This window comes from Pseudophryne corroboree, chromosome 1 (assembly GCF_028390025.1).
Source record: "Pseudophryne corroboree isolate aPseCor3 chromosome 1, aPseCor3.hap2, whole genome shotgun sequence".
NCBI classification, from domain to species: domain Eukaryota; kingdom Metazoa; phylum Chordata; class Amphibia; order Anura; family Myobatrachidae; genus Pseudophryne; species Pseudophryne corroboree.
The window spans coordinates 1209424192-1209437028 of record NC_086444.1 but is presented as its reverse complement, the minus strand read 5'-3'; the positions used below and the strand labels follow the sequence as shown (position 1 = coordinate 1209437028).

The following is a 12837-nucleotide window of genomic DNA, read 5'->3' as shown; positions in this document are numbered from 1 at the left end:
AATGCCGAGACCCCTCGGGCAGCCGCCCAAGATGAGCCCACCTTCCTTGTGTAGTGGGCTTTTACAGTTTTAGACTGTGGCAGGCCTGCCACAGAATGTGCAAGTTGAATTGTGTTACAAATCCAACGAGCAATCGACTGCTTAGAAGCAGGTGCGCCCAACTTGTTGGGTGCATACAATATAAACAGCGAGTCAGATTTTCTGACTCCAGCCGTCCTTGCAATGTATATTTTTAAGGCTCTGACAACGTCCAACAACTTGGAGTCCTCCAAGTCGCTAGTGGCCGCAGGCACCACAATAGGTTGGTTCAGATGAAATGCTGATACCACTTTAGGGAGAAAATGCGGACGAGTCCGCAGTTCTGCCCTATCCGAATGGAAGATTAGATAAGGACTTTTATAAGATAAAGCCGCCCATTCAGATACTCTCCTGGCAGAGGCCAGGGCTAGTAACATAGTCACTTTCAATGTGAGATATTTCAAATCCACCTTTTTCAATGGTTCAAACCAATGGGATTTGAGGAAATCTAAAACTACATTTAGATCCCACGGTGCCACCGGAGGCACCACAGGAGGCTGTATATGCAGTACTCCCTTGACAAAAGTCTGGACCTCAGGGACAGAGGCCAATTCTTTTTGGAAGAATATTGACAGGGCCGAAATTTGAACCTTAATGGATCCCAATTTGAGACCCATAGATAATCCTGATTGCAGGAAATGTAGGAAACGACCCAGTTGGAATTCCTCCGTCGGAACCCTCCGATCCTCGCACCACGCTACATATTTTCGCCAAATGCGGTGATAATGTTTCACGGTGACTTCCTTCCGTGCCTTAATCAAGGTAGGAATGACTTCTTCTGGAATGCCTTTCCCTTTTAGGATCTGGCGTTCAACCGCCATGCCGTCAAACGCAGCCGCGGTAAGTCTTGAAAAAGACAGGGACCCTGCTGTAGCAGGTCCCTTCTCAGAGGTAGAGGCCACGGTTCGTCCGTGAGCATCTCTTGAAGTTCCGGATACCAAGTCCTTCTCGGCCAATCCGGAACCACTAGTATTGTTCTTACTCTTCTTTGCCGTATGATCTTCAATACCTTTGGTATGAGCGGCAGAGGAGGAAACACATACACTGACTGGTACACCCAAGGAGTTACCAGTGCGTCCACAGCTATTGCCTGTGGATCTCTTGACCTGGCGCAATATTTGTCCAGTTTCTTGTTGAGGCGAGACGCCATCATGTCTACAATTGGTCTTTCCCAACGGTCTATTAACATGTTGAAGACTTCTGGATGTAGACCCCACTCTCCCGGATGAAGATCGTGTCTGCTGAGGAAGTCTGCTTCCCAGTTGTCCACGCCCGGGATGAACACTGCTGACAGTGCTATCACGTGATTCTCCGCCCAGCGAAGAATCTTGGCAGCTTCTGCCATTGCACTCCTGCTTCTTGTGCCGCCCTGCCTGTTTACATGGGCGACCTCCGTGATGTTGTCCGACTGAATCAACACCGGCTTTCCTTGCAGGAGAAGTTCCGCCTGGCTTAGAGCATTGTAGATTGCTCTTAGTTCCAGAATGTTTATGTGAAGAGACTTTTCCAGACTCGTCCATACTCCCTGGAAGTTTCTTCCTTGTGTGACTGCTCCCCAGCCTCTCAGGCTGGCGTCCGTGGTCACCAGGATCCAATCCTGAATGCCGAATCTGCGGCCTTCTAATAGGTGAGCCTTCTGCAACCACCACAGAAGTGACACCCTTGTCTTTGGTGACAGGGTTATTCGCAGGTGCATCTGCAGATGCGACCCTGACCATTTGTCCAACAGATCCCTTTGGAATATTCTTGCATGGAATCTGCCGAATGGAATTGCTTCGTAAGAAGCCACCATTTTTCCCAGGACTCTTGTGCATTGATGTACTGACACTTTTCCTGGTTTTAGGAGGTTCCTGACCAGATCGGATAACTCCTTGGCTTTTTCCTCTGGAAGGAAAACCTTTTTCTGAACCGTGTCCAGAATCATTCCTAGGAACAGCAGACGAGTTGTCGGGATTAAATGGGATTTTGGAATATTCAGAATCCACCCGTGTTGTCTTAGCACCTCTTGAGATAGTGCTAAAGCTGTCTCCAGCTGTTCTCTGGACCTTGCCCTTATTAGGAGATCGTCCAAGTATGGGATAACTAATACGCCTTTTCTTCGAAGAAGAATCATCATCTCGGCCATTACCTTGGTAAAGACCCGAGGCGCCGTGGACAATCCGAACGGCAGCGTCTGAAACTGATAGTGACAGTTTTGAACAATGAACCTGAGGTACCCCTGGTGTGCGGGGTAAATCGGAACGTGTAGATACGCATCCTTGATGTCCAAGGATACCATAAAGTCCCCTTCTTCCAGGTTCGCTATCACTGCTCTGAGTGACTCCATCTTGAACTTGAACTTTTTTATGTAGAGGTTCAAGGACTTCAGATTTAGAATAGGCCTTACCGAGCCATCCGGCTTCGGTACCACAAATAGAGTGGAATAATACCCCTTTCCTTGTTGTAATAGGGGTACTTTGACTATCACCTGCTGAGCGTACAGCTTGTGAATGGCTTCCAACACCCTCTCCCTTTCGGAAGAGACGGTTGGTAAGGCAGACTTCAGGAAACGATGAGGAGGATCCGTCTCTAATTCCAACCTGTACCCCTGAGATATTATCTGCAGGATCCAGGGGTCTACCTGCGAGTGAGCCCACTGCGCGCTGTAATTTTTGAGACGGCCCCCCACTGTCCCCGAGTCCGCTTGAGAGGCCCCAGCGTCATGCTGAGGTTTTTGCAGGAGCCGGGGAGGGCTTCTGTTCCTGGGAAGGAGCTGCCTGTTGGTGTCTCTTCCCTCTTCCTCTGCCTCGTGGCAGGTACGACAAGCCCTTTGCTCTCTTATTTTTGTAGGAGCGAAAAGGCTGTGGTTGAAAGGTCGGTGCCTTTCTCTGTTGGGGAGTGACTTGAGGTAAAAAAGTGGATTTCCCGGCAGTAGCCGTGGCCACCAAGTCTGATAGACCAACTCCAAATAACTCCTCCCCTTTATACGGCAAAACCTCCATGTGACGTTTTGAATCCGCATCGCCTGTCCACTGTCGTGTCCATAAGGCTCTTCTGGCTGAAATGGACATAGCACTCACCCGAGATGCCAGTGTGCAAATATCCCTCTGTGCATCACGCATATAGATAAATGCATCCTTTATTTGTTCTAACGACAGTAAAACATTGTCCCTATCTAGGGTATCAATATTTTCAATCAGGGATTCTGACCAAACTACTCCAGCACTGCACATCCAGGCAGTTGCTATAGCTGGTCGTAGTATAACACCTGCATGTGTGTATATATTCTTTTGAATAACTTCCATCTTTCTATCTGATGGATCCTTAAGTGCGGCCGTCTCAGGAGAGGGTAACGCCACTTGTTTGGATAAGCGTGTGAGCGCCTTGTCCACCTTAGGGGGTGTTTCCCAGCGCGCCCTAACCTCTGGCGGGAAAGGGTATAATGCCAATAACTTTTTTGAATTTATCAACTTTTTATCAGGAGCAACCCACGCTTCATCACACACGTCATTTAATTCTTCTGATTCAGGAAAAACTGTTTGTAGTTTTTTCACACCATACATAATACCCTGTTTTACGGTATCTGTAGTATCAGCTAAATGTAACGTCTCCTTCATTGCCAAAATCATATAACGTGTGGCCCTACTGGAAAATACGTTTGAATTTCTACCGTCGTCACTGGAATCAGTGCCCGTGTCTGGGTCTGTGTCGACCGACTGAGGCAAAGGGCGTTTTACAGCCCCTGACAGTGTTTGAGGCGCCTGGACAGGCATTAATTGATTGTCCGGCCGCCTCATGTCCTCAACTGACTGTTTAAGGGAAGATAAACCATCACGTAATTCCACAAATAAAGGCATCCATTCTGGTGTCGACCCCCTGGGGGGTGACATCTGCATATTTGGCAATTGCTCCGCCTCCACACCAATATCGTCCTCATACATGTCGACACCACGTACCGACACACACCGCAAACTCACAGGGAATGCTCTAATGAAGACAGGACCCACTAGCCCTTTTGGGGAGACAGAGGGAGAGTCTGCCAGCACACACCACAAAGCGCTATATATACAAGGGATATCCTTATATTAAGTGCTCCCTTATAGCTGCTTTAATATATATATATATAGCCATTAATGTGCCCCCCCTCTCTGTTTTACCCTGTTTCTGTAGTGCAGTGCAGGGGAGAGACCTGGGAGCCGTTCTGACCAGCGGAGCTGTGACAGAAAATGGCGCCGTGTGCTGAGGAGATAGGCCCCGCCCCTTTTTCGGCGGGTTCTTCTCCCGCTATTTTTCCAGTCAGGCAGGGGTTAAATATCTCCATATAGCCCCTATGGGCTATATGTGAGGTATTTTTAGCCTTGTATAAGGTTTATATTTGCCTCTCAGAGCGCCCCCCCCCAGCGCTCTGCACCCTCAGTGACTGCCCAGTGAAGTGTGCTGAGAGGAAAATGGCGCACAGCTGCAGTGCTGTGCGCTACCTTATGAAGACTGAGGAGTCTTCAGCCGCCGGTTTCCGGACCTCTTCACGCTTCAGCATCTGCAAGGGGGTCGGCGGCGCGGCTCCGGGACCGGACTCCACGGCTGGGCCTGTGTTCGATCCCTCTGGAGCTAATGGTGTCCAGTAGCCAAGCAGCAAATCCACTCTGCATGCAGGTGAGTTTACTACTTTCCCCCTAAGTCCCACGTTGCAGTGATCCTGTTGCCAGCAGGACTCACTGTAAAGAAAAAAACCTAAACTAAACTTTCTCTAAGCAGCTCTTTAGGAGAGCCACCTAGATTGCACCCTTCTCGTTCGGGCACAAAATCTAACTGGAGTCTGGAGGAGGGTCATAGGGGGAGGAGCCAGTGCACACCACCTGACCTAGTAAAGCTTTACTTTTTTGTGCCCTGTCTCCTGCGGAGCCGCTATTCCCCCATGGTCCTTTCAGGAACCCCAGCATCCACTTAGGACGATAGAGAAAAACAGATACATGAAGTAAATCCGACGTAAAGAGCGAAGTGGAGAGAGACGAGGAAATAGATAAAACACGTGCGGATTACAGGGGTAAGCAGGGAACAGATAACTAAAGATCTAGTCTTCTCAATCTAGTATGCCAGTACAGCAGGCACCAAAAGCAGAGCATATGGACCATACATGCAGATGGAGTAGGATGTAGTCCCAACTATGCATACAGGGCAATATCTGCAATCCAGTCATTGTGCGAGCCTGTAAGCCTCCCAGAATTATTCCCCCGCCGAGACACCATGCATATAGGGGATGCATCTTCCACTCCAACCCTTCCACCCCCCAAAAACTGCTGAATGACCTGGAGCTTGCATGTTCTACCCCTGCACCGTAATAATAATGGACGGGGAACAATTGATACCCCTTTCACACTGACCAATATTTCCCGGGTTATTGCACATGAACGCGCATCAACCCGGGAATTTGCTCAGTGTGAAAGGGTCCCGGGATGCGCGCAGTGTGAACCGGTATGCCGGGTCAAGGCGACCCGGCACCCGTTCTCTGCATAGGAGGAGGCGGTGCTTGGAGAGGATTTATCAATGAGTGATACATTTCACTGTGAGTGATAAATTGCACCAGCCAATCAGCTTCTAACTGTCATTTTTCAAACACAGCCTGTAAAACGGAAGTTAGGAGCGGATTGGCTGGTGCAAATTATCATTCATGGATAAATAAGTGTATGGGGTCTATTCATGAAGCAGTGAAAACTGTGGAGAAGTGAGCCAGTGGAGAAGAACCAATCAGCATTGAAGTAACATTTATCATTTGCATACTATACAATTGTACGGAGCAGCTGATTGGTTGCCATGGGCAACTTCTCCACAGGCTCACTTCTCCACTCTTTTCACTGCTTCGTGAATAGACCCTTAATCACCCCCACATAGTATTAGGCTACCTAAGAGACCGCAAGCCTAGTACTCTGATACTGGTAATGAGAAAAGATGAACAATTCAGTGAAATAAGACACTAATAAAACGGCTTTTTCTCTACGTACAACAGTAATCCCATAAAAAAAAAAACATCATGATCCCAATCAAGTAATCCCACTATGGAAGTGTGGGACAGTAACGCCCCCAATGTTCGAGGATTGCTTGTGTGAGTGAGATATAAGCTGCACAAATTCAGTTTCTTGCCGCCATTTAATGTATCGGATTCTGCGGTCGTGGGCTTTGATCTCCCGTCATTTGATGGGCCAGCACTTATTTATAATTAGTCAGATGGTGAAACAATTTACAGCTAGTTGAGACAACTTGAAAAGGCCGGCGGTCGGCATTCAACTCCGTCTCCATCCCGTGCAGAAAGTCTCACAGACGTTACATGGAAAAAACAAACCACGGAGGAGATTGCAGAGGAGATGCAGTAACACAGCAGAGCTATTTTTATATCAAAGCACCACACAAAGACGGGAATGCTCCGCACACACAAACCGCTCTGCAACAGTTCAGGGTCTGAATAAAACAGATCTCATCCGTATGCAGTTTTACTGCACTTGTGGTCAATTGTCACTATTGTAGGAAACGCGAAGAGAAACCGTGAACATCATCTGTCATGGACATGTTTGTGTCAAACATATTATATTGATTAAAAAAGAAATAAAAGCAGATTATACTGTATGTCTGCAGAACAGATGGAGAAGACTTTGCAGCTGTGTTGGACATATTCTGGATGCAGAGCCTTTGCCCCTCTGTCTACAGGCACCCGGTACAGAGGAGGGGCAGAACCAGTCTGGCACCAGCGGTATAATCTGCATGGTCTGCGGCCACTTCAATGCAACATTACAATATCCCAGATTATTAAATGTAATAACGGGCGGTAGCAGACTTACCAGTTTCTTCAAAGAAGTATCCATTCCTGGACATCGCTGCCGGGGGTGACTCTGCGGAAATGAGAAGAGACAAGGAGTAAGTCGGTGTTTGTTTGCTTGAGAAAATGCCATGAACATTCTACAGTACTGGGGGGGGGGGGGGGATATGTTTTTGTTCTATTTTGCATTCTGCCAGGTGGGTGTACAGTGGTATCTCCAAGTGCCCTGTGAATCCTTTCTCACCTTCTCTGACTGTTCTTACCCTTAATGACTGATATACACTTTACGCCACGCCCCTCTGCCACCAACACCCTTGGCACCATCTGCTACAACTGCTACCAATGCCCCCCCGCCACTCTTGGCAACAGTCACCAAAGTCTAGGTAATGGTAAATAAATGGGCAATTCTGGCACGTGGCGGCTTCCGATGGCTGGACCCCAGCAGACAGAGCAGGTGGTGTACACTTCCCAATACTCGGCACACTCTCTCTAGGGCCCTTTGATGACTGGTAATGCAGGTCGGATGCAGCCAGAGAGCCCCTACTGCCAGCCGGGCACAGAACCGGTCACTGTGGTCGTATCATAAAGCACGACTCTGAGGCTTCTGACTGCTGCAAGGGAAAACACAACCTCTGGCTTTGTGTGTTTCATCACGCAACCCATCTGAGGCCACAGACCAAAATGCAAATCAGCCCCCTCAGCTGCGGACCGTCAGGCCGGCGTCACCAGGCACACTGAGCAGGGAAATAAGATTTACTTCATTCAGCAGCTACAGTTTAGAATTGTCCTGTGGAGAAGGATCTACAAAACATGTGGCTGCAAGATGGCTCCGGCCCAATGGCTTCTATGGGTGGAGGGCGGGATAGTGACCGTTCTCACTCACAGTATATTGGGGGTCATTCCGAGTTGTTCGCTCGGTAAATTTCTTCGCATCGCAGCGATTTTCCGCTTAGTGCGCATGCGCAATGTTCGCACTGCGACTGCGCCAAGTAAATTTGCAATGCAGTTAGGAATTTTACTCACGGCATTACGAGGTTTTTTCTTCGTTCTGGTGATCGTACTGTGATTGACAGGAAGTGGGTGTTTCTGGGCGGAAACTGGCCGTTTTATGGGTGTGTGTGCAAAAACGCTACCGTTTCTGGGAAAAACGCGGGAGTGGCTGGAGAAACGGAGGAGTGTCTGGGCGAACGCTGGGTGTGTTTGTGACGTCAAACCAGGAACGACAAGCACTGAACTGATCGCAGATGCCGAGTAAGTTTCGAGTTACTCAGAAACTGCACAGAGATGTGTTATCGCAACATTGCGAATCTTTCGTTCGCAATTTTAAGAAGCTAAGATTCACTCCCAGTAGGCGGCGGCTTAGCGTGTGCAAAGCTGCTAAAAGGAGCTTGCGAGCGAACAACTCGGAATGACCCCCATTAGCAGATACTACCGGTATAGACACTAGAGAGGTTACACAGACAACGGATAGATTAGAAAAAAGCCAGCCCAACACTATATAAACACATTATGATGGGGCTCCTTGCTGGGATCAGTAGTTCTGCGGCATTCCTGCAGCCAGAACTTTTATGCAGGCTCCATGTGTGGCTCTCGGCCTAACCTCAACTATCAGTCTGCAGGTGCGGGTACTCCCTCAAGCCGGCTGTCTGTGCCAGGGTCTACGTATGCCCTGCACCCTCTCCAACGGTCTCCAACTGTCACTCCGCATCCCCCGCCCTCCTCATGGTGACTCCCACCAGTCTGTATGGTCTATTTACTAAGCCTTGGATGGAGGTAAAGTACCAGCCAATCGGCTCCTAACTGTCATTTTTCAAACACAGCCTGTGACATGGCAGTTAGATGCTGATTGGCTGGTACTTAATCTCCGTCCTAGGCTTAGTAAATAGACCCCTGTATCACTGGGCGAGCCTGGTCACACCTTTATTACACATACAGAAAGATCCACATTCACTCATTTACAGCTCACAGAGAAAAGGTTCAAAATGTCATCTCAGGAACAGGACGACAAGTTCAAAAGGTCGACACACAAATTGTCGACGCACGTGATTTGGGTGTGTTTTTTTTATTGTTTTCCCAACATTTGCTTGATTTACTCTACACAGGGGCTACAATTGGGAATAGTACCCTGTGGCAAACAACGCGGAGCGAGCCATTTTGCCTGAACCAAACATACAAGATTGGATTAAAAAAAAACAACCTTGTGTCAACCTTAACAACTATCTATCTTTATCTGTCGACCTAATGAATGTCGGCTATGTACCTTTCGACCTAATGAATGTCGGCTGTTTGGTGTAGACCTATTGTCTGTTGACCTAAATACTGTAGACCTCTATTCCGCACACCCAGGACCAAATGATTCTGGAAGGGACAAGGGACAAAAGTGAGTGTCTCCAAAAGGCGTAGGTAGATAGGCGAGGGGCACTAGGACCACGCAGCCTACCCTAGATCTTGTAAAAGGTACACCTACACCCCGACAGTCCAAATAAAAGATTATTATTGTTAATAATAAGATTATTTTTTATTATTATTATTAGGAATATTGGGGTAAATTACTCAAACCATTTATCTTTCTATAAAATGATAGCTAGAATTCAAGTGGTTGCTACGGGTAACTTCTCTACCTGTCCTCTTTAAGAGCCTTAATTAGACCTGATCGTACAATCAAAACTTAGGCATGCGGGGGGGGGGGGGGGGGACCAGCGCAGGGCTTGCCCGCCCCGCACGACCGGCCCTACCCCCCCCCCCCGCGCGCAGACGTGCAAAAGCTTTGCACAGCGGCGATGCTTTCACATCTGCCGAGTAGCGGCAGCCTGCCCGGCAAACGGTTCCGGACACTCCTGCGTTGTCCAGACCACTCCCCCCAATGCCACCAATCAGGCAGAGTCGATCACACAAATGAGGTTCCTTTGCATCTCACTGTGAGCGCACGCGCAGCGCGGCTACTGCACACACGGCACAGGGCTTCAGCCTGCGACCGCTGCAGTGACCAGGTCTGAATTAGACCCTAAATTTGCTCAAACTACCCCTATTATCCTAGATTTCTCAGACATTTCCCCGCAGACCCCAAAAACGCACCTTACTCCAGGATGGATTTAAAGTTGAAAACTATTTAGATCTCAAATTTTAATTTTTTTCCCTTTTTTTTTTTTCCCCCCAATTAACCCCTTACAAATAAAATGTTGGGGTAATTTCCACAGGTACCCGCCCCCTGTGCTGCTAGGAGTCCAATTTGCACATAGGCTGGGTGCAATGTCAGTCACAAATCTGTCCACAGACCTTCAGGTCAGACAATGTGACCCCGGGTGGGGTGGGGTGGGGTGGGATTACCCCAATTCAGGTCTGGGGGCAAGATTGATCGATCGATCCATTCATTTGCAAGGTAATTTGCAAAAAAATATATATATATATATGTGTAACTTTGCAAACATCTTGCAACTTCTAAAGTGAAGAGATTTAGAACCAAATGATAAGCGAGACGCAAAGCCCCTTCAGCTCGCACGCTGGTTGTTTTTAAGGGGACGCGGCCTGAACGGTTACAGGAAACGACAGCAAATCATTTATACGAGCTGGCTACATTCCTCCGCGAGCGGCGCTCGTACTGGGACAGATTTATTAAATTCATATGCTTGAAGGCTTGTAATAAACCCACCAGCAGACATTTATACCTGGATTACCGATCACAGGCTGTGCCCCCAAAAACAACAAAACAAAAACACACATTCCCCGGATACTTCAGAGCTGGAACCAGATGATACGCCGCCGGTATTTAATTAGGAAGACGCGGCCAGGGCATATTCACTATTATGCACCGAGGAGCTACAGTAACAGCCCAACAACTTCTCTGTCCATCCATCCGGCAAACTTCAGAGGAGGCTTCTAATCGGAGGAACCTCTCTGGCAGCGACAAAACCCTGCTGAGACCTACATTGCTCAGTGGATCGGTCAGAATTGCAGAGCCAACGCCACCGATTTCACACGCAGAAGCATGTGAGATTTAATGTTATTAAAATCTTATAAAATGCAATCTTATTACGCGAAGTTTAACATGAGAAAGATACAATGCTTAACGTATACACAAAATCAATAAAAACACGAATGACAAAAGATAGCCGTAGGCAAATTCGTCTTCTTAGACATTAGAAGGAAACAAAAATTACCGCACCCCTCCTTGGCTTCATTTACTAAGCAGTGATAAGAGCGGAGAAGTGTGCCAGTGGGGAAGTTGCCCATGGCAACCAATCAGGACTGAAGTAACATCTACAATTTGCATACTATAAAATGATACAGAGCTGCTGATTGGTTGATGGGGAAATTTCTCCATTGGCTCACATCTCCGTTCTGATCACTGCTTAGTAAATGTCCCCCTTAGTGTAGATTGAAAGCACCGACGAGCAGGGCCCTCTTCCCTCATGTGCTTTTCCTTCCCTCGGTTATATCATCACCTCCCCCACACTGCATACAACGGCACCTAGCTCTCGGGTTCTGCCGAGCCACTAGTTGTTTGGGTGCCATGAACGTTGCAGCACCGCTCACAAGCCTGGTCCATGTTCTGCAATGTTTCTGTACTCTGGGGATAATTCAAACCTGATCTCTGGGCAGCGATTTTTGCAGCCCTGCGATCAGATAGTCGTCACCGCCTACGGGGGGAGGGGGGTTGGGGGAGTGTATTTTAGCTGTGCAAGTGTGCGAACGCATGTGTAGCAGAGCTGTGCAAACACATTTTATGCAGTCTCTGCGCAGCCCAGGACTTACTCAGTCGCTGCAATCACTTCAGGCTGTTCTGGAGCGGATTTGACGTCAGGAACCCTCCCTGGAAAAGCATGGACACGACTGCGTTTTTCCAGACACTCCCTGAAAACGGTCAGTCGACACCCACAAATGCCTTCTTCCTGTCAATCTCCTCGCGATCACCTGTGCGATCCGCTTTGTAGCCGTGCGACGCGCCTGAGCATTGCGGTGCATGCGCAGTTTGTGTCTGATCGCCTGCAGTGATCGGGTCTGACTCGGCCCCTTTGTAAGGCTCTGCAGACCCCTTGTGGCGGCACAGAAATATTTCTGCAGGTGATGTGTGACAGTCCAGGATTTCATGCCGCACAATCCAGCAACAGCGGTCTGCCCCTGACTTCTGCCTACGTGACCTACCTAACACCGTGCTAATGAATTGCATGCAGCAATCTGGGCCTTCTCCCCTATCACAGATACACGTTTTCCCCAGCTCAGGAGACTTTGAAGTCAGCATGTGAACGTGTCGGGGGAAGTAACCAGCAATGGATGCAGAACTGCAACTGCCAACAAAACCTGGGAGTTCCGGCACTTCTCCTATTGAGACACAGGACAATAACTTCCTAGAGATCGGTCGGACGGCGCGAGCAACAAAGGCTGCGGGTAATCGGGTCGCAGTTGTGCATCCACACTTCATGCAAGACACAAACTTCCTGCACGTGGTGCCGGTACTAGGCCACGCTGTACCAGCCTTTACAGCACGCAGAGATCAGCCTATTATCTGGAATAACAGGTTATGGAATGTTCCCGGCTGATACTGTACGCTGTCATTTTCTGCTGCATTTCCAATTATCTGCACCTTCACAGATAGAATTCAAAATAATTCCCCAACTGGCCAATTGTAAGGCGCAACGGAATATGTCGACGCTATATAAGTACCTGCTAATAAATAGAAACGGCTGCTTCCATCTGTGGTTATGTGTATGAGGCACTGGGACGGAGGCGGATGTGAATGTAAGCCTGGTTGCGGAGCGCGCCGTCTGCCTTTTTGCACTGCGCGTGCTCTGGAACAGAACAGTATGTAGGAACGAGCAATACAGAGCTGTACGCACTTGCGACGGATCAGAGATACCTGGGTAGTAATCGGGGTTCTCACGAAAGCGATAATCCGTGCGGAGCGTGCAACTCCGGGCTCCGCAGATTTGGAGCAAGGGGGTAATTCAGATCTCATCGCTGGGCTGGGTTTTTTC

At 48.6% G+C, this 12837-nt stretch overlaps 1 protein-coding gene across 5 annotated transcripts in view; it reads right to left on the bottom strand.

Moving 5' to 3' along the window:
- The window catches only part of SLC4A11 (solute carrier family 4 member 11), a 171452-nt gene that overhangs the window by 97219 nt on the left and 61396 nt on the right, over nt 1-12837 (bottom strand). For 4 of the 5 annotated variants that reach the window (XM_063925343.1, XM_063925345.1, XM_063925344.1 and 1 more), the window contains exon 2: nt 6888-6938. In XM_063925343.1, coding sequence (XP_063781413.1) covers nt 6888-6938 — 51 coding nt within the window. Of the gene's footprint in view, nt 1-6887; nt 6939-8465; nt 8563-12837 lie in introns of those variants that run through there. The other variant, XM_063925346.1, reaches the window with a different exon arrangement.